This window comes from Nicotiana tomentosiformis, chromosome 1, assembly GCF_000390325.3.
Source record: "Nicotiana tomentosiformis chromosome 1, ASM39032v3, whole genome shotgun sequence".
Taxonomy (NCBI): Eukaryota; Viridiplantae; Streptophyta; class Magnoliopsida; order Solanales; family Solanaceae; genus Nicotiana; species Nicotiana tomentosiformis.
In genome coordinates this window covers 111,801,403-111,823,582 of record NC_090812.1, presented here as the reverse complement: position 1 = coordinate 111,823,582, position 22,180 = coordinate 111,801,403, and the positions used below count along the sequence as shown (strand labels likewise).

The window sequence follows — 22,180 nt, the reverse complement described above, 5'->3', positions numbered from 1 at the left end:
AAATGCATACAAATATGTGTTGCCATACCAAATAATCGCAATGCGCACAAATTGGTCATTCACAAAGTCAGATTTTACTAAAAGGAGCCAATTGTGTAAAAATAATAAGGAGATACAAAAGAATAATAAGAAAGGACCGCATAGTATTTTGGCTGTATTTTTGAATTTTAGTTAGAAGCATAGTAATATTTCCTATTTGCAAAACAAAAAGTAAGACCACTTAAATCATAAGACCTACACAAAAAATGTTCTAACATAAAATAAAATTGCAATCAAAGTTTATATATGTAAGTGTTAAAATATAAAATATATACATGTTTAATTAAATAAATAGTATTCACTTCAACTATAGAATAAAATAAAATCAAAGTTACCTAAGAAAAGAAGATAGCACTCAAAACCCATCTTTATCTGAAAGAAGAGGAGTTGGTAAATGTAACGTGGGAGATTGACGTCTTCCAGTTGTTCCTTTGCTGCGTCATTTGCTCTGCACACCAAATAAGTAGTATCTGAAACTTGCGGTTTCATTCTCCCTCCACACCACTAGTCTCTTCACTCTCATTTTTCGCTTTCATCTGTTGCGCTGAGTTCATACATTAACTTAGAACGAAAATGTAAGTGCCAATTCGGAGTTATGCAAAAATGAAATTCTGACTTAGAATTACGTTTGCTATGATTTTGTGTATAAACTTAGGGGTTTTCTTTATTTGGTATGTTTAGGGAGGGTGAATTGAAGCCCATGGATGCAGAGCAACTGAGAGAGTATGGTCACCAAATGGTGGATTTCATTGCTGATTATTACAAGAATATCGAGAACTTCCCTGTTCTCAGTCAAGTTCAGGTTTTTCTATAACTACCCTTCAATTTCTTTCCCCTTATTATTTCCCATGCACAGTCCTTTTACTCGCCAAGACGTCTGAATCTGAATACCTTGTGGTGAGTTTACTAGAAATTAACAAATCTATTTTGAATGATATTAGTAAAGCTCACTCTTTTTACAATACATACATGTCTTACTATCCTAGTTGGTCAACATATGAGAAATCATTGTTCATCTTAAGAATTCTGTTTAGTTGTTACTAGTAATTTGACCTCAGTTATTGATTGTTTCCACGCCTTGCCTTTGCGAAGCCCGGTTATCTTCGTAAGCTACTTCCTGAAACCGCACCTGCTCATTCCGAGACATTGCAAGACGTTCTTGAAGGTGAAATATCTAGTAATTTTGTGTGTAATTGAAATATTGAATCATTTGATATCTCACCGTCTTAAAAAGAAAGGATAAGGCATTGATGAGCAGGCATGTAATTTGGATCTTGTGCCATTTGATCCAGATGTACAGACAAAAATATTACCAGGGGTGACTCATTGGCAGAGCCCAGATTACTTTGCATATTTTCCTTCTAATAGTAGTGTAGCTGGATTTTTGGGGGAGATGCTCAGTGCCGGGATTAACATGGTTGGTTTTAGTTGGATAACTTCTCCAGCAGCAACAGAACTCGAAATGATCGTTCTGGATTGGCTTGCTAAAGAACTTAAGTTGCCTGATGAATTCCTTTCAACAGGTAATGACCTTTGTCTTCCACTCCAGCGCTCGAAAAAAGTCAGATTTTCTCGAAAAAAGTCAAATTGTGGATTTGTGTGGAAAATATTTGTAAATTTGAATATTTTATTCGGTTCTTATTGGAACAACATGAAAATTTGAAATTACAGGCAACTTGTGCTCTTTGAGCACACTTTATTTTGAGTTTTGGTTAAAAGTACTAGAAATTTGAGATAAGTTAAGCGAAAAATTAGGAGGGAGAAGATAGAACCTTACTTTATAAAAGATGGATGATCGACTTAAATATGTCCACTGTATTTTCTTTCCAAAAGATATCTTTGCTAAGGTCAAACGGGGGAGTTGATTGGCCATACAAAATGGTTTCATTTTGTAAAAATTGACTTTCAGGTCAAGGAGGTGGAGTTATACAGGGAACAGCAAGTGAAGCTGTTCTAGTTGTGCTTTTAGCTGCTCGGGACAAGGTCTTGAGAAAGGTCGGAAAAGATGCAATTGGCAAATTGGTGGTCTATTGTTCTGATCAAACTCATTCTGCTTTACAGAAAGCTTGCCAGGTATATGTCAAAATTGATTGACGTTGTGCATTATTGCTAATTTACTTAACAAAAGTGGTAACAAGGAAAAGTTGAGGATGACAGGAATTCATGTTCGGTTCACCAATGTTAATCTACATCGAACATACGAAAAAGGATGCCTTTTTGCAAATAAAAGTCTCTTTTTTCTAACCCATTTCGTCTTTGAGATCAGTTACTTTTAGTTTCTGTATTGTGGCAGATAGGAGGAATTCATCCTGAGAACTTTAGGATGCTGAAAGCAGACCCATCCAAGGATTATGCTCTTTCTCCTGACACACTTTCAGAAGCTGTATCACATGACCTGGCCACTGGTTTAATACCCTTCTTCTTTTGTGCTACTGTAAGGAAAATAGAAAAAAGAAGATACTATGTCTATCTTTTCAAACCATATCTTGCAATGTATTAGCAAAAGAACTATTTTCTTCGGTTGACTTTTTGGGTCTCTTTCATTTCAGGTAAGATTCTGCATAGCCCTTAGGTCTCACTGACAAGATAAGTTACTGCAAAGTCCTGTTCTAGAAAAGAGAAAGAAGATCATTAAATCCACCTCAAAACTTTAAAGGCTTCAAATAGTGATTACTTTACTAAGTTAGGATATAGGCGTCTTGAACTTAAATTCGAGTTTGAGACTTTTTAAGGTTGTCTTAACCTACATATTTCTTTACATTCAAAAAAGAAAATGCATTTTCTGTATTCATTTCTTTCAGTGAACAGCGAAGCTATTTATATTGGCTTGTCTAGTTAGCATATAGTGATTTGTGTGTTGATAATATCAATAAGGACCCTTTCTCTCTTTTACAAAAAAGTAAAACTTATCTAGGTGATTTTCCATGCACAAGTCTTCTTTTACTAATGTTTATGTGTCAGTAAGTTGGTTGAGATATAAGCACTTTGAGATGCTTAAATTGTGAGACATCACAAGTGTAAACTTGGTTACAGCATTGGATGCAAATTGTTGGTAATCAGTCCTTAGGAATTTATTCAGATGTGTGGAAAGCATTAAACAGTAAAGTTTATACATAAATTGAATGTGTAGTAAAATCAAAGTATGCCACATTTAGAAATCTTCTAACATCTCTTTTGCTTGTTTTTGACATGTAATTTCCTTGCTGTGGATTCTAAAATGCTAAAGCAGTCTTTTGCTATTCATTCACAGATTGGTACAACATCTTCCACTGCTGTGGATCCTTTGCTTGCCCTGGGAAAGATTGCCAAGGTAAAGCCTGGTAAAAGGGGTTTGGACATCATGAGGGGAGAATCTGTTACGAGGGATAATTTATTTAACTTATAGGCGAAGAAAGGAAGTATGACCATTTCTCAAATTAGGGCTGCGCATTGGTTATTTCAGTCTGCGTCGTTTTATTCCTTCTCGGTTTTCAGCTTTTAGATGGGCAAACCGAGAAGTTCAATCTTTTCACTTGGATCATTGACTGTTGGGTTTTTCAGTGTTGAAACTTGGGATTTTTACTTTGGGTTTAAATTTCTTCTTTGCTGCTTCCTCATTATACCTTGTGGACCAAAAGAATCGATATATAATCCTAAGATATCCCTTATTATCTATATTTAGTCATTAATTGTGCCATTCATCATATTTCATGTATAAATTTTAATATACATCAAATGTATATTTTAATTCTGTTCGTCATAACTTTAGTTCTCTGCTCTAGGTCGAATCAAAAAACAAAGTTTTCAGGCCAGCCAGGTTTTCCGGTTACATATAACTCACCACTAGCTCAGATATTAACTTCTATATTTTTGAAGGTCAAAGGTACTTGGATGCTCTAGAGTGAAGCTAAATTGCTGCTTTTGAATTGTAACCATGAAACAACAACGCTAAGTGTCCAACAAATTTAGATCTCACTGAACTTTCCCTGTATTGCGATTGATATACTTCTTTACATAAATCCAAACAGAAACACATATGATATTTTCTCTACTTGCAACACTGTATTTGTTGCTTACTACTAGCTCAAGTATTCAGAACTTCACTTCAAGATACCACACTAAATTTAAACCATAACCAGTAAAGATATAGGGTTAAGCCTCACTGGTGTCAAGCACAAACCATAAACGTTATGCCCAAAGCAACATAAACAGAACTTGCATTTGTTGTTGAGTAGATTATGGAAGCATCTCATACTTCTCTGTATCCCGCTCCTGTAAGCCTTTTAATGAACCTTTTGATTCTTGAACTTAGTTTCTTATGTATTAATGGGTTTTATCAGATATCTCGTAATTATTAGCAGTGTACTGAACCGTGTTCTTTGCATCACCGTTAGTGAGTCCATATAGTCAGTGTTTAGTCCATATGGAACAAGGCTAAGTCACATGCCTATATGACAGAGTAATAGCATGTGGTTTCATGTGGATGCTGCCTACGCTGGAAGTGCATGTATCTGTCCAGAATTCCGGCACTATATTGATGGTGTAGAAGAAGCTGATTCTTTCAACATGAATGCACATAAGTGGTTCCTGACAAACTTTGACTGTTCAGCTCTCTGGGTCAAGGTACAGTGCTATCTTCTGGTGTCATTCCATAAACTAAATAGAAGTATATGCAATTCCACTATTATGGGAGGACCTCGGTGACCTTAGGACATCTCCAAATACTCCTGACTGAATAGCAATACATGTCATCTTAACCGATACTGGAAACAGCTTCTGTAGTTGGCCAGATTTTGTTTGAGTTGCTGCTTTGGTAATTCATCTTTTTAATAGTTCATTTACTGGACACATACTTTTCCAGACACCGGAGCTAACATGACTTTGTATAGTTTGGAAAACTGGACTTAATGGTATTTGCATCTGAACAGGATCGGAGTGCACTTATCCAGTCACTGTCAACAAATCCTGAATTTCTCAAAAACAAAGTAAGTATCCTTAGGTTCAATTCTCATATTTTCAGTTTTTGTCTGTAGAATAAATAACTATAATATCAGAAACAATTGTAGTATTCCACCTTCTAACACAGATAAAATAAGGCTTATTTCTTGTTTATCAGAGCATGAGCACGGAAATTGAATTTGTGAAATGTAATCACGCATCAGGTTACTTTTACTTCCCCAAACAATAGTGATCAGTGCTTGTGTCACTTGATAGGAGTTTGGTGACAGCTCCCTTTCACCCTTGCGGAGACGGCTTCAAACTTCGATCTCTTTTTTTTATAAATTGTTCTTTGCTATGCATATCATTGTCTTTGACTGAATGGATTTCTCTGCAGATCTGTAACTAAAATTTGTTTTGTAAAGTTGTTATCTTGTGCTTTTGAGGCATCAGCTCTATCAGTTCTTGGGATCTGATAGCCAAACTGCTGATTAAAATGCCTTTTATTGCATGAAATAAACTGTTTTTGGAGTTCAATAGGTAACTTCTTTTCTTTGAAGTTATTCGAAAGTAAATGTTACTTCAACAAGTTGAGTTTTCTTTTTGGTACTAACATTGTCGAATAGTTTACTTATGCATGATAACCAGTTTTCTTGTGAAAATTTTGGCTCACCTATAGTGATAAACTTGATAATCCAGGCTTCTCAAGGAAAATTGGTTGTGGATTACAAGGACTGGCAAATTCCCCTTGGACGCAGGTTCAGGTATGCCATCAATGTTGTATAAAGTTTGCTAGAAAATATTGATTTTGCTAGATGCCGAGGTTATCGCACTATGACATGTGCCCTGTTGGTGCCGGTTTAATTGTGTGCCATCCCTTCTAAAATTTTAAGTTGTTATAGAGGAGACGCATTTATTTATTTATGTTAGGTCTGCAACTAAGTCCACACAGCTGTTACAAGTGGAAACATGCCTTAAAGCGAAACGAGAAATAATGTGAAAGACAGTGAAAGCATGTCTTAAACCTGAATGACTAATATGAAACAATGGACACTGAGAAAAAGACATCATCTCTGATCTTGTGAGCTGACAAGCGTTACTGATCCAGGGGGTGAAAGAATTACATGTACATCTTGTTTATGTAGATAGTATGATGGCTCATGAAAGTTATTTTGACATAGAGGGTTTTTGGAGTACCCTGGACTTTAAAAAATAAAGCGATACCAGCTTAATGGTTCATAAGATAAAGTGCTTGAATTCTTACATATTTTCTGTAATTCAACATCATTTCAATTTGCTTTGGGTACTCAAAGAACGTTGTTTTAGGAAGTTCATATGGACTTACTGCAGCATTAGGGTTGAACTTTTTCATATCTAATTTAGTTTATTAACCAGATCATTGAAGTTGTGGATGGTATTGAGACTCTATGGGATGGAAAAGCTTCAAGCTTACATAAGAAACCATATAGAACTAGCAAGGCATTTTGAGGAACTCGTTGCTCAAGACCAGAGGTTTGAGGTAAAAATTTCATATCAATGCAAAGTAACCAATAAGGAATATTTGACTAACTGAAGTAGGATGTTTACAGGCACAGATCGTATCTACCTTTCAGAAAGGGGATTCCCCTTGATTGATAAATTTCTTTATACATGCCAATTACATGTTGAAAAATTTAAAATATGTATGTATTTATGCTATTGAACACTGTTAGTTAGTTAGTTGTTATGTAAATAAACATAGTCCTACATGGAATAGGAGTAGTGTAGGTATTGTGTATTGTTATAAATAGGGGTACTTGTATTATAGTTAGGGTACATCATAGTAGAATATTTTTCCTGTGCATTATCTCTCACATGGTATCAGAGCCGTGGTGGTGAAACACATCCGGGAACCAGAATACAGCAGAAAGTCACTGTGCCTCAATTTTTCGGCGACTTTTCACGGCTGTCTTGCGTCATCTCTCTCTCCGTCAGTGTTGTGCAAAATCCAACACTACCACAAGATCCGTCATCGTTCGGCGACCAAACCCTACTCAACCTCTCCGGCAGAAGCAGCCTCACGTGCCGGCAGAAGCTAGGGTCCCGGCGAGCGCGTGAGTCCACGCGCTGGCGAGAATGACCCCTTCAGGCCATTTTTTTGAAAAAGTTCCTTCAGGACAGTTGCTTCATCTACTAATTCTGACTCTACCCATTCAAGTTTCATCACATTCCGACAATTGTTTTTTATTTTCCGGCGACTATTGGCATATTCCGGCAACTGTTCCAGTTTCCGGCGGCTGCAGTGTATTTTTTCTGCTGCTTCTTAATTGTTTCTGTGACCTAACACAAATTTGGACCAACTCTGCCACCAATTTTGTGACTTCGTAATTATTTGATCCAATCATGTCTCTCGGACTTGATGCTTTTGGTTCCAAAAACAGTGGAGTTGGAAATTCAGCCTTTATGATTACTTCTGAACCCTACTTGGAAGTTCAAATTATTTATCTTGGGCTTCGTCTGTGGAGTTGTGGTGTAAATGTCAAGGTGTTCAAGATCACTTAACCAAAAAGGCTAGTGAGGGAGATGAAAAGGCCAAAGCACAATGGGAAAAGATCGATGCTCAGTTATGTAGTATCTTAGGGCGATCTATTGATTCCAAATTGATGCCTTTGTTTCGTCCATTCTAGGCATGTCATTTAGTTTGGGAAAAGACTCGTACTTTATATACTAATGACATATCTCGTTTCTATGATGTGATATCGCGGATGATGAATTTGAAGAAATAGGAATTGGATATGCCAACTTACTTGGGACAAGTACAGGCAGTCATGGAGGAATTTGAGAAATTGATGCCAGTTTCTACTAGTGTTGAAAAGCAACAAGAGCAACGGCAAAAGATATTTCTAGTTCTTACACTCGCTGGACTTCCTAATGACCTTGATTCAGTGCGTGACCAGATTTTGGCTAGTCCCACTTTCCCTACAGTTGATGAATTATTCTCTCGATTACTTCGCCTTGCTGTAGCACCAGGTCACCCAATGATCTCATCACAGACACTTGACTCCTCTGTTCTCGTATCCCAGACACTGGAAAAGGAGGTCGTTTTGGAAGATCTAGACCCAAGTGTTCTTATTGTAATAAACTTGGACACACTCGTGAAGTGTGCTATTCTTTACATGGTCGACCATCTAAAAATGCTTATGTTGCTCAGACCGAGACAGGTAAACATGGATTTTCTTTATCTGAAGGGGAATATAATGAGTTCCTTCAGTATCAAGTAAGCAGAAATCTCCACAAGTAGCGTCGGTTGCTCAGATTGATACTTCCGTTGCTGTTAATTCTTTTGCTTGTGTTTCCCAGTCTGGTACTCTTAGACCATGGGTCATGGACTCAGGCGCTTTTGATCATATCTGTGGTAATAAATCACTTTTGTCGAATATTGTGTATTCACAGTCTCTTCCCACTGTTACTTTAGCCAATGGGTTTCAAACTAAAGCAAAAAGAGTTGGACAAGCTAATCTCCGATCTTCTGTCACTCTAGATTTCGCTCTTTATGTCCCTGGCTATCCGTTTAGTCTTGCATCTGTTAGTCATTTGACTCGTGCCCTCCATTGTGGTATATATTTTATTGATGATTCTTTTATTATGCAGGACCGTAGTGCGGGGCAAACGATTGGCACAGGGCGTGAATCAGAAGGCCTTTACTACCTTGACTCACTCAATCGCTCCACAACATGTCTAGTTACAGATCCTCCAGACCTAATTCACAGATGTTTAGGACATCCGAGTTTATCCAAGCTTCAGAAGATGGTGCCTAGTTTGTCTAGTTTGTCTACATTAGATTGTAAGTCGTGTCAGCTTGGGAAACATACCCGATCTTCCTTTCCGCTTAGTGTCGAGAGTCATGCAGAGTCTATTTTCTCTTTAGTTCATTCTGATATATGGGGTCTTAGTAGAGTCAGTTCAACCTTGGGATTTCGTTATTTTGTTAGTTTCATTTATGATTATTCAAGATGTACTTGTCTTTTCTTAATGAAAGATCGTTCTGAGTTGTTTTCTATATTCCAGAATTTTTGTGCTGAAATCACAAATCAATTTGGTGCTTCTATTCGCACTTTTCGTAGTGATAATGCCTTAGAATATTTATCCTCTCAGTTTTAGCTGTTTATGACTTCATCAGACATCTTGTCCTTATACCCCTCAACAAAATGGGGTTGCAGAGAGAGAATATGCACCTCATTGTGACTGCTCGCACACTTCTCATTGAATCTCGTGTTCTGTTGCATTTTTGGGGCGATGCAGTTCTCACACCTTGTTATTTGATTAATCGGATGTGTTCATCTCCCATCCAGATTCAAATTCCATATTTAGTATTGTTTCCCCAGTCACCCTTGTGTTCTCTTCTTCCTCGTGTTTTTGGGAGCACATGTTTCGTTCATAACTTAGCCCCTGGGAAAGATAAGTTAGCTCCTCGTGCTCTCAAGTGTGTCCTCCTTGGTTATTCTCGTGTTCAGAAGAGATATCGTTGTTACTCACCTGATTATCGTGGGTACCTTATGTCAGCTGACGTCACATTTTTTGAGTCTAAACCTTTCTTTACCTCTTCTGACCACCTTGATATATCTGAGGTCTTACCGTCTTACCTATACCTACCTTTGAGGAGTTTACTATTGCTCCTCCTCCACCTTCAGCCATAGAAGTCTTACCCATACAGAGCGTTGAAAAGTCTAGTGTTGTTTTTCCTAGATCCCCAGCCACAGGAACACCACTCTTGACTTATCATCGTCGTCCGCGCCCAGCATCAGTCCATGCTGATTCACGTCCTGCACCTGACCCTGCTCCTACTACGAAATTGTCTCTTCCTAGTACACCGATTGTACTTCAGAAAGGTATACGGACCACACTTAAATCCTAATCCCCATTATGTCGGTTTAAGTTATCATCGTGTGTCATCACCCCATTATGCTTTTATATCTTCTTTGTCCTCTGTTTCCATCCGTAAGTCTACAGGTGAAACATTGTCTCATCCAGGATGGCGATAGGCTATTGTTGATGAGATGTCTGCTTTACATATGAGTGGTACTTGGGAGCTTGTTCCTCTTCCTTCAGGTAAATCTAATGTTGGTTGTCGCTGGGTTTATACAGTCAAAGTTGGTCCGGATGGCCAGGTTGATCGACTTAAGGCCCGTTTTGTTGTCAAAGGATATACTCAGATATTTGGGCTCGATTACAGTGATACTTTCTCTCCCGTGGCTAAAATAGCATCAGTCCGTCTTTTTCTATCCATGGCTGTTGTTCGCCATTGGCCTCTCTATCTGCTGGACATTAAAAATGCTTTTCTTCACTGTGACCTTGAGGATGAAGTTTATATGGAGCAACCACCTGGTTTTGTTTCTCAAGGGGAGTCTCGTGGACTTGTATGTCGCTTACACTGGTCACTTTATGGTCTACAGCAGTCTTCTCGAGCCTGGTTTGGTAAGTTCAGCACACTTATCTAGGAGTTTGGCATGGCTCAGAGTGAAGCTGATAACTCCGTGTTTTATCGGCATTCTGCTTCAAGTCTCTGTATTTATTTGGTGGCCTATGTTGACGATATTGTTATTACTGGCAATGGGCAGATTAAAGTATTTTCTGGGTATTGAGGTCGCTCGGTCTAGCTCAAGTATTGTGATCTCACAACGGAAGTATGCCGTAGACATTCTTGAGGAGACAGGAATGACAGACTGTAGACCTGTTGACACTCCGATGGATCCGAATTCTAAACTTCTGCCAAGACAGGGGGAGCCGCTTAGCGATCCTGCAAGATATAGGTGGCTGGTTGGTAAATTAAATTATCTCACAGTGACTAGACCTGACATTTCCTTTCCTGTGAGTGTTGTAAGTCAGTTTTGGGAGTGTTGTAAATCAGTTTATGGATTCTCCCTGTGATAGTTAGTGGGATGCAGTTGTCCGCATTCTTCGGTATATAAAATCGGCTCCAGGAAAAAGGTTATAGTTTGAGGATCGAGGCCATGAGCAAATCGTTGGATACTAGATGTAAGTCAGTTTATGGATTCTCTCTGTGTTGACCAGCTTAATTATAGGAGAAAAATCAGAGAATCAGATCTGTAATAATAGCTTGATTGTAGGATAGCTTGATCGTAGCTGAATATTCTCTCATTATTTTCATTTATTTACTTTCCTAAAATAGCTATAGAACTTTTGTATAAAGGCATGTATCAGTATGATGTAAAATACATTGATTTACAAAGAAGCCTTCTCTTCTTCTCAATTTCATCATGATATCAGAGCCATTGCTGCCCTTTTGAGGTGAGTTTTCTCCCTCTGCAACACTAGGGTTCCATAGGTTGAGTTTTCTCCCTCTTTCTTTTAGTTTTCTTGCTAAAGTTTCTGTCCGAAGCCTTTTTTTCACCCTCCGCCAGTTGTGTACAAAAACTGGTATCACTGGAAGGATTATACCTACTGTACGACCTACCCAAACAAGTTTAAGATTTTTCCAAACACTAGAAGACAAGTCCGGCGTAACCAGTTAGCTCCAGAAGCCTTTTTTTTTTCAGATTCTGAAGGCTGTTTTTGGGTTACCAGGTTCTTCTGTTTAAAATTTATATTCTGAAATTTCTTTTTGTGCTTCAGATTGTTCAAAAATATGGGGGACTCAAAAACAATAGATAACAATAATTTTGTTTCACATGGTATTAGTATGGTAAAATTGGATGGTGCTGGTTCGTATCTTGTGTGGTCAAGGGCTTGTTTGTTGTTTATTAAATCTAGGAAGATGATTGGTTATATTACTGGAGAAAAGAAACAACCTGTTGTGACTGATGCTACTTATAGTCAATGGGATTATGATATTTCCCTTGTTATGACTTGGATTTTGAATACTATGCACCATCGAATTTCTAAACAATATTTATTGCTTGACATTGCTGAAAAAATCTGGAATTCAGCCAAGCGCACTTATTCTCGCAAGGGAAATGATGCCCAGATTTTTGAAATTTGAAATAAAATTCTTGCGACTAAACAAAGTGAGTTGACTATCACTGATTATTATTCCGAGTTAAGCGGGTTATGGCAGGAGATTGACTACTATCAGGATCTCCAAGCAAAGTGTACTGATGATGCAGTTCTCTTTCAACGATCGGTTGAAAAGGAAAGGGTGTATGATTTTCTGGCCGGTTTGAACCAAGAATATGATCAGATCAGGGTTCAAGTTCTCGGTAAAGTTCCTTTTCCTTCTCTTGAGGATGCATACTCTTATGTTCAACAGGAAGAGAGTCGACGAGGGGTCATGCTTTATTCAGCACCAATAGAGAAGTCTGGGTTAGCTGTGTCTCATGAACAACCAAAGGCGTTCACTTCTGATAAAGATCACCTGCACTGTGATTACTGTGGAAAGCCAAGGCATACGAAGGAGACATGCTGGAAACTACATGGTAAACCAACTAGAGGTCAGGCTAATATTGCAGAAAATGTGGAGACATTCAGGAAACTGCTTCTGGAGATGCTTTGTCTTCGGATGAAGTTCAACATCTTCGCCGTCTCCTGAATAAACTTGACTCTTCCAATGTTGCCACTTCCAATTACGTGAAGTCAGGTATTGCCTTTAATGCTCACCTTAATTCTTGGATTGTTGATTCTGGTGCGAATAAACACATGACAAGCTCCTCTAAAGGCTTTAAAAACTACTCTCCCAGTTCCAAAGGGGATTATGTCAGAATAGCCAGTGGCTCCCTAACTCCTGTCTCTGGAACAAGTTCTGTTGTTTGTACACCTCATATTACATTATCATATATTCTCCATGTTCCTGAGTTTATTGTTAACCTGTTATTTGTTGGCGCCATCACCAAAAAACTAAACTGTAGTGTCGAGTTCTTTCCTGATCATTGTGTTTTTCAGGATCTTCAAACAAGGAAGATGGTTGGCAGTGGTGGATTGCATGATGACTTATATTGGATTGATGAAATTCGAGACTTTAGTCAGGCCTTTTTTGGAGGAAATAAGGATGTCAACCGAGAAATAATACAATGGCATAGACGGTTGAGGCACCCATCATTTTTTGCTTTAAAGAAGTTATATCCTAGTTTATTTTTTAGAACTGAGTTTGAATCTTTGTTTTGTGATGCTTGTGAATTTGCCAAGCGTACTAGAAACTCTTATCCTTTGAGTGGTAATAAAAGTTCTAACTCATTTTTCGACTAATCATTCTGCTATGTGGGGTCCTACTCAAACAGTTTCTTTATCTGGTAGTAGGTGGTTTGTTACTTTTATTGATTGTTGCACTAGAATGACTTGGTTGTATTTGTTAAAGGCAAAAATGAAGCTTTCTCCTGGTTTCAGTCATTTTATAAGATGATTTGCACTCAGTTTGAGGCTAAGATAAAATCTTGCATACTGATAATGGCACAGAATACATGGATAAAAATTTTGGTGCTTATTTGGAGTCTTATGAGATAATCCATCAAACTAGTAGTCCTTATACTAGTGCACAAAATGGGGTTGTAGAAAGGAAAAATAGGCATTTGTTAGAAGTGGCAAGATCTCTTATGTTTACCACAAATCTACCAAAACCTTACTGGGGGATGTCATTTTAGTAGCTACCTATCTCATCAATAGAATGCCACTAAAAACCCTCAATTTTCAAACTACTCTGGAAGTATTGAAGGGTAAGAATGATTATACTGTTCCTCCGAAGGTATTTGGGTGTGTCTCCTTTGTTCATACAAGGAACTCTGGGAAACTTGATCCTAGAGCCTTTAAGTGTGTCTTTATTGGGTATTCTCCAACGCAGAAAGGGTACAAATGTTATCATCCTCCCTCTCGGAGAATCTTTGTCAGCATGGATGTTACCTTTCGAGAATCTGAGCCCTATTTCAGTATTACATCATCACCTTTTCAGGGGGAGAACTATAAAAGGGAAGAGATGATTCTCGCGAGTTCTATTGTTGAAACCACTGACAGTACCAGAGGGGAAAGTAAAATTGAAGACATAATACAGGGGGAGACTATTGGGCGTTTGGATAGACCTGATTTGAAAACTTACTCAAGGAAAAATAGAGTAGAAGAAGTCATCATGCAATGTGCCGAAGCTGAATTACCTACATTTCCTAATAAGTTAGATATACCTATTGCTCACAGAAAAGGAGTCAGATCTTGCACCACCAAACATCCTTTATCTAATTTTGTCTCTTATAATTCTTTGTCCCCCTCCTATAGAGCCTTTGCCTTGTCTATTTCTTCTGTGTCTATTCCCCAGAATTGGAAGGAAGCTTTTGCAGATCCTAAATGGAAGCAAGCTATGATTGAAGAAATGAAGGCCTTATCAAAAAATAATACTTGGGAACTTGTCACTTCACCACCAGACAAAAAGTTGGTTGGCTGCAAATGGGTCTTCACTGTGAAGCACAAAGCTGATGGCTCAATTGAAAGATTCAAAGCAAGATTGGTGGTTTAGGGATTCACTCAAACTTATGGAGTAGATTATCAAGAGACATTTGCCCCTGTTGCCAAAATGAACACTATCAGAATCATTTTGTCTTGCGCAACTAACTTGATTGGGACTTACAACAGTTTGATGTGAAGCACACATTTCTTCATGGAGACTTAGAAGAAGAGGTGTATATGGGATCCTGCCTGGATTTGATACCGAACAAAGTCAAAGAAAAGTGTGCAGATTGAAGAAAGCCTTGTATGGACTGAAGCAATCTCCTAGAGCTTGGTTTGACAGATTCTGCAAAGCAATGATCTCATTCGGCTACCAACAAAGCAATGCTGATCACATCCTCTTCATAAGACATCAAAAGGGTAAACTCACTCTTCTTATAGTTTATGTTGATGACATAGTAATGACAGGAGAAAATAAAGAGGAGATGACCCGATTGAAGAAGATGTTGGCATAGGAATTTGAAATCAAAGATCTAGGGAAGTTGCAATACTTCTTGGGAATTGAGGTTGCTAGATCAAAAAGAGGAATCTTTATTTCTCAAATGAAGTATATTTTGGATCTCTTGAAAGAAACGGGTATGACAGGTTGCAAACCGATTGAATCACCCATTGAAGGTAATCACAAGTTACAAAGCGGAAAGTCAGTTGATAAGGAAAGATATCAAAGACTGGTTGGAAGACTCATTTATCTCTCCCACACTAGACCAGACATAGCCTATTCAGTCAGCCTGGTGAGTCAGTTCATGCATGATCCCCGAGATCCTTATATGCAAGCTGTCTTTCACATTTTGCAGTATTTGAAGTCTGCTCTTGGAAAAGGTCTGTTGAACTCCAAACATAACCACCTCCATATAGAAGCCTTTACAGATACGGATTGGGCTGGATCTCTAGATGACAAAAGATCTACATTCGGTTATTGTACACTCGTAGGAGGAAACTTAGTTACTTGGAGAAGCAAAAAGCAGAATGTAGTCGCTAGATCAAGTGCAGAGACAGAATACAGAGCTATGGCCCAGAGTGTATGTGAACTTTTGTGGTTACAAAGGCTACTAGAGGAATTGAGACTGTATGAAAAAAGGAAACTTTCCTTGTATTGTGATAACAAGGCTGTCATTGGTATAGCTCATAATTCAGTCCAACATGACCGAACAAAGCATGTTGAAATTGATTGACACTTCTTCAACGAAAAAGTTACAAGTGGTGTCTTGAGTTTGTTCCATATGTCATCTAAAAAGCAGCTAGCAGATGTGTTTACTAAAGGTCTCAACAAACGGACTTTCCATAGACTGGTTTGCAAGTTGGGCATGTGCGACATCTTTGCACCAACTTGAGGGGGAGTGTTGACCAACATAATTATAGGAGAAAAATCAGAGAATCAAATATGTAATTAATAGCTTGATTGTAGGATAGCTTGATTGTAGGAAAATTGTATTGTAGTTGAATATTCTCTCATTATTTTCATTTATTTACTTTCCTCGAATAGCTATAGAACTTTTGTATAAAGGCATGTATCAGTAGGATGTAAAATACATTGCAATACAAAGAAGCCTTCTCTTCTTCTCAATTTCATCACCCTGTGATAGGCAGTGGGATGCAGTTGTCCGCATTCTTCGGTATATAAAATCGGCTCCAGGAAAAGAGTTATTGTTTGAAGATCGAGGCCATGAGTAGATGGTTGGATACTCTGATGTTGATTGGACAGGATCACATCTGATAGATGTTTTACTTCTGGATATTGTGTTTTAGTAGGAGGCAAATTGGTGTCTTGGAAGAGCAAGAAACAGAATGTAGTTGCTCGGTCTAGTGCAGAAGTAGAATATCGAGCAATGACTACGGCAATATGTGAGCTAGTTTGGATAAAACAATTGCTCAAGTAGTTGAAATTTGGTGAAATCAGCCAGATGGAACTTGTGTGCGATAATCAAGCTGCCCTTCATTTTGCGTCACATCCCTTCATGAGAGAACTAAACACATTGAGATTGACTGTCACTTCGTTAGAGAAAAGATACTCTCAGGAGATATTGTTACAAAGTTTGTGAAATCGAATGATCAGCTTGCAAATATTTTCATCAAGTCCCTCACTGGTCCTCGTATTAGTTATACATGTAACAAACTCGGTACATATGATTTGTATGCACCGTCTTGAGAGGGAGTGTTAGTTAGTTGTTATGTAAATAAACATAGTCCTACTTGGAATAGGAGTAGTGTAGGTATTGTGTATTGTTATAAATAGGGGTACTTGTATTATAGTTAGGGTACATCATAATAGAATATTTTTCCCGTGTATTATTTCTCACAAACAGCTTTGCTACAAGAAATATCTTTACAATAACGGTTACGGGGTTTCAAACTTTGTATAAGATCTCGTTTTCAAGCCTCGTTAGCTTTGGATCCCCTTCACTAAAATCTTGGGTCCGGGAATACTTATGGGGCTGCTATCCTTATCAAATTTATCCCGTATATGCAGAATGTGGATGACAGAAACTTTGGGTGGTCTTCTCTATTTACCAACGTGAAGAAAGCTGTAACGATGATCATTAGAATGAGAACTCCTGGTTTTAACTAAATGAAAACATGATTGTGCAATGGAGACCTCCTGTTTTTTGACTAAACCAAATATTGTTGTGCAGCATTATGCTCCTTTGTTGATTCATATTTTTTAGCATTTTTCTTCTTTGGGGGATGATAGACACTTATTATTGTTTTTATCTAAAGCGTCCTAATATCTCTTTTATATAAGAAATCTGTCCCCTGAGAAGTTCATTGCCTGCAGATTGTCACCCCTCGGAAGTTCTCTTTGGTTTGCTTTCGCTTGCTACCACCCCAGAGTAGTGAAGATTATGCCAACAATCTGAACCATGACCTGCTAGATGCTGTTAACTCAACTGGGAAATTGTTTATTTCACACACGGTATATTTGAATTTTGCCAAGTATTTCCTGAGCAACTTGTTTTTGATTCAGAATTGGGGGATTAAATAGGTTGCTTCATTAATTTTTTTATAATATATATCTTACTGATTGTCAACAAGTTGTGCAGGTTCTTTCAAATAGATACGTACTACGTTTTGCAATAGGGGCCCCACTAACAGAAGAGAGGCACATTCTTGCAGCTTGGAAAGTTTTTCAAGACGAGGCTGCTACATTGTTAAGCAAATGTTAATAGTAAGCCAATTATTTCACATCATTATTAATTGATCACATTATCGAAATGTAACTTCTTGTCTTCTTGTTCTCATTGACCCTTCTATTACAGTATTTTACTTGAGTGACTTTTCTGTTCCATTTTTAACAAAGGCTAGAATACGGCTAGGGTTTTTCTTGTTATCTTTGATCACGCGATGTCGCTCGAACTCAGATCATCTTTAGTTCTGATGATTGGCTGAAAGAATCATTTTTGCTTTCAATAATATATTAGTGACCCATTTCAGTCAGAGTAATATTTGTTATGTAACTGATATGATAATTTTCGAATAGCCAAAATAACTGCTTACGTTATTGTATTTCTTATCACGAATCTTAATTAACTTCTTAGGGCTAATGAAATGATTATATGCATGATAAGAAAGGGGAGGTACACCTCGTCTATTAAATTAGACAGAATAATACGGCAAAGACTTGAGGATACAAAGAAGATTTCACTTACGAACTGTATGAGATTAGGATCATCCTGAAGAGCAGAAAATCAAGGCACATAGAGAAGAGATAAGGTGCCCACTGTATTGCAATGTGAAAGTGTACACATCAGACAATAAATCTAACTCCTCCATGACTAGCACTCTTAGGCTTTATCTAAAGTTCTATTTAATTTCCTTTCTTTTGTAATTTTTGGTGCTTACATCAGTGAATTGCCAAAATTTAAACTGCTTTATCCAAATTCAATTTCCTGAGTTGCTGCGGCACGATATGATAATCAATGAGATGATCTATATGTCTTCTAAAGTGTGAATTGGTAGCTTTGAGGTTTATGTGGGGACCACTAGTTAATTATAATCTTTTAGTAACAGGAAAGAACTGTGTCGCTATTGAGAAGAGTGAAGTGAGTATGCACAGGGGCGGATGCACCTTGGCTTTCGTCGGGAAAATGTACTAAATAGGTATATGTAATTAATATGCAGAAATAACTTAAGAAAGATAATAAAGAAATGACAGTGCTTAGAGCAAACAATTCCTTAGCTCACCTGGTCAAGCGGCTCTTTTGCTTCTCTAGGTCGTGGGTTCAAGCCCTAGCAGCAGCATGTGTTGTTTATTTTATAAATTTTGTGCCCTATTTATTAAAAGATTACTCTTATAATAACTTTTACGATGCTAGTCCCATAGTTGTCATGTTTTAATGAGGATATTAAATAAAATTAAAAAATAACGAATTCAACTTAAAAAATAAAAGCTTAACGAGGAGAGTTGTAGTAATAGTTTGAATGTTTTAAAAATAAATATGATTCGAACTGTATATTTTAATAAGATGTTGTTATGTAGATGTGTTTATTTCTACGCCCCTGAGTATGCAGTAAAAGAAAGGGAGTAGCCACGCAATCTGCAAATGGCTTTCTGATGACATATCTTCCCAAATAGGAATAGATTAGACCATCACACTGGCACAAGAGGCTAATAACTCAGTGGTGTACACCCTTGTATTCCACTATGCTTTACTCATCCATGGGCAAATCTCTGTCTGTGTCAAAGGCCCTCTACCTCCCACCAACACTATGTGTTAGCAGCCTAGAACTTGCTCCAAGTTGTCACTCTATAGTCTATCCCTGTATAAAATATTTCCTTTTTCAGTCTCATCATAAGTAACAAACTGATCTAGTTGAACCTTGCATCTGGTTCACTCCAGTTAGTCTTCATTCTCTAGAACCAGGAACCAACCTTTTACATTTATAGCTGCTATAACCAGAGGAGATGGAAAAGGTGTCCTGTTAGAATCTGCAAGTTAAATGCGTAGTGAACAAAATGCTGTTTGTGGCAAATCTCCCATCTACTTTTTAATGGATCTCAGCTGAATTTCTATGCACTTCCACTCAAAATTGGGTGTATCCAATGAAGTTCAAGGTGAGAAGTGCTAATCTTGTACTTTTGATTTTTTATCAATTATACTTTGAAGCTTCATTTGCTTGTATTTGTGGTCCATAACAAGAGTGAAAAATGCAGTGAAGTTACAAATATCCGCGGTAATGGCTCTCTGCTTCATTTAATTCAACATGATTAAGATATTTGTTGTGTTCTGAATTTGCTCTTTTACTTGAAACTGAAAGTATAGGTCCTAGCCAGACTTTCTTATATTTTAAAGTATAAAACTTTAAATCTCTGTCATGTCGTGGTCTTTTACTTCTCACAATTAAATTGAGAAACAAGCCAATGCACAACCTCTGCCTTTAATTTTTCTTAGGGTGAATAAATGAACTACTAATATTGGAGCCAGATAATTCGTAGTTTGAATATTAAGATCATTTTGATACCACTTCTATGAATAGAATTTAGAATTTGAGTTTTTGTGCTTTCCTTGATGTATACCAAACATGTCAAGATGTCCCAAAAGGGCAAGTGTATAAATAACTTGGAATGAAGGGAGTACGATCACTAATTTAGTAACCTAAAGTTTATTGACAGATTGCAATGACCCTGTACTATCAATATCAATTTTATTTACTTCAATAGCATAGTCCTTAGCATTGCCTGAAGGTTGAATCTGTGAACTTTTGTTTCTTCTAACTCTAAGGCATGAGCTTACTGTGTGAAATCTGTTATTTATATATCAATGAAATCTGTTACCATTTCAAAAAAAAAAAATGATCTTAGCGTGTGAAACCAAGGAATTTTAGAAAGATTTCTTGAGATGAGGTTGTTCAGGTGATGACGAGACCTCTAAATTAGATGTCTGTGGAATTTTTTCCTAGATACATATGTGTCAGTTAGTTATTCTCCTCCTACCTTAGGGCCATAAGTTCTTTGGGAAACTAAGTTGGGAGAATCAATACTCCTGTCAAATAAGCAGAAGAGAGGGGGAGGGAGAGAAATAGAGAAGATAAGGCCATTCAATTTGAATAATTTTATAGATATCCATAGATAGAATAACCTATTTGTAGATAGATATATTCCTTGATTTGGGTAGAGGTGGAGGTGGAGGACTGAAGCACTGTAAAAGGTGCTTCAGATGCTCATTTTCCATTTGTTAGTGCTCTATTATTCCAGTAAGGAGAATTTGCATTTGGAATATTCAGCCTTTTCTAATGGGTGCTTGTTTCAAATATGCTAAATATCTGGCATAGTACTGACGGAAATTGCTTCAGTTGACAATGCTGTATGCTGATTTATCAGAATTCAAGTATGTTCCTTTCAAGATTAACATGGGTATATTACATATCTGAGCACAGGAATGTCCTCCATTATTTGTCAGGCTCTTGACTAAAGGTAACAGGATTTTGCCAATGAACATTTGATTGGAATTGATCCTTTAGGCCCCGGGTATTGGAAAATGTCCATTGCATTTGGTTATACAGTTGCTAAAGTATTCATGGATATTACCTTGTGAGTTGGATGCCTGAATCTGAAGATCTGTTAGTTCATTGTGCCTTTACTTATGTTTCTTGTTTATTCTTGAACAAGAATGTGGGGGTATATGACGAAAGATGGATTACAATATCAATCAAGACATAAAATACTTGATAAAAGGACCCAAGAAGAGAGTAGAAGTTGTCTCTTGGACTTGCATTTGTATGTGCATCCTCTTGATGTGAATGCGTCAACATGCTTTGTACTTCTTGTTAAATATTAATTTAGCAACTGACAACAAAGCAATGGAGTCGGCCTAAACTTGTTTGGAATTAAGGCGTCGCCGTCGTTGTAACTGACAGCATAGCAAGTTTATGTTAGGAAAGATTACGATTATGAGTGAGACATCTCATGATTTACATGATTTTTTCTTTTTTCTTTTCCCTCTCTTCAATAAATTCTATGGACTACTAAGATAAGAGAACCAATTCCGCTGTCAAATAAGGAGGGGAAAGAGAGAGAGAGATCAAGACCATCCAATCGAACAAGGATATGGATCCTTATAGATAGAAACCCATTGATTGACAGATAGATTCCTTGATTTGGGTTGAGGTGGAGGTGTGATAGCGGGACGCTGTAAAAGTCAATCTTTTTCAGTGGGTGCTGTTCTAAATGCAGCAAGCATCTTGCAGAATGGTGCTAGAAAATGCTTGGAACTGCATAATGCTCTGCTGATTTGTCAGCATTCAAGTATGTATGTTTCAAGAATAACTTAGGTATATTACATTATCTGAGCACTGGTATGTCTGTTATCTCTCTGGCTTCTGGGAATAAACGTAACAAGCTTTATAGCCTGTTTGACCAAGCTGAAAAAATCACTTCTTTTGAAAAGTGTTTTTTTCAAAAGTACGTTAGGCGTCATCACGATCGGTTGGTGTTTTTGGGTTGTGACACTAAATATCTAGTAGAGATTTTGAAGCGATGAACCATAAGATGTTACAAACACTAGTGGAGAAAGTGAAGCAGTTTGTGTTTGGCTTATCAATCTGAAAAGCACTTTTGAGCAATAGTTTGTGTTTGGCCAAACTTTTTAAAAAAGTGCTTTTAAGTATCAAATTACGAATAATGACATGAAGAGATTTACTTAATAGTTAATATGATATGAATTAATAAATAATCTCAAATATTTATTATTAAAGATAATAGTTAAGTTTTTTCATTTTATTTAAGTAAAATAAGAAAATACAATTGAAAAGTATTTTAATTCCTTCAAGATGATTTCAATATATCAAAATATCATTCAACAAATACAAA

General features: G+C 37.3%; 1 protein-coding gene and 1 long non-coding RNA gene across 3 annotated transcripts; both read left to right on the top strand.

Moving 5' to 3' along the window:
- Positions 1-413: 413 nt before the first annotated feature.
- LOC104121182 (tyrosine decarboxylase 2) lies at positions 414-20,947 on the top strand. 2 transcript variants are annotated; one of them, XM_009633109.4, is made up of 14 exons: positions 414-614; positions 721-841; positions 1,132-1,204; positions 1,332-1,562; positions 1,949-2,112; positions 2,333-2,473; positions 3,290-3,349; positions 4,477-4,641; positions 4,947-5,003; positions 5,656-5,720; positions 6,352-6,475; positions 17,150-17,287; positions 17,415-17,539; positions 20,772-20,947. In XM_009633109.4, coding segments are annotated over exons 1-13 (1,464 nt in total). In that variant the 5' UTR covers positions 414-612; the 3' UTR covers positions 17,538-17,539; positions 20,772-20,947. The 2 variants fall into 2 exon arrangements, with proteins under 2 accessions (XP_009631404.1, XP_009631403.1); XM_009633108.4 differs by lacking the exon at positions 20,772-20,947 and having other exon boundaries at positions 415-614; positions 17,415-17,808.
- LOC138901981 (uncharacterized) lies at positions 10,144-14,006 on the top strand. Its single transcript, XR_011412464.1, has 3 exons — positions 10,144-12,529; positions 12,832-13,868; positions 13,900-14,006. It is a non-coding gene; the product is annotated as an uncharacterized lncRNA (long non-coding RNA).
- Positions 20,948-22,180: the final 1,233 nt, after the last annotated feature.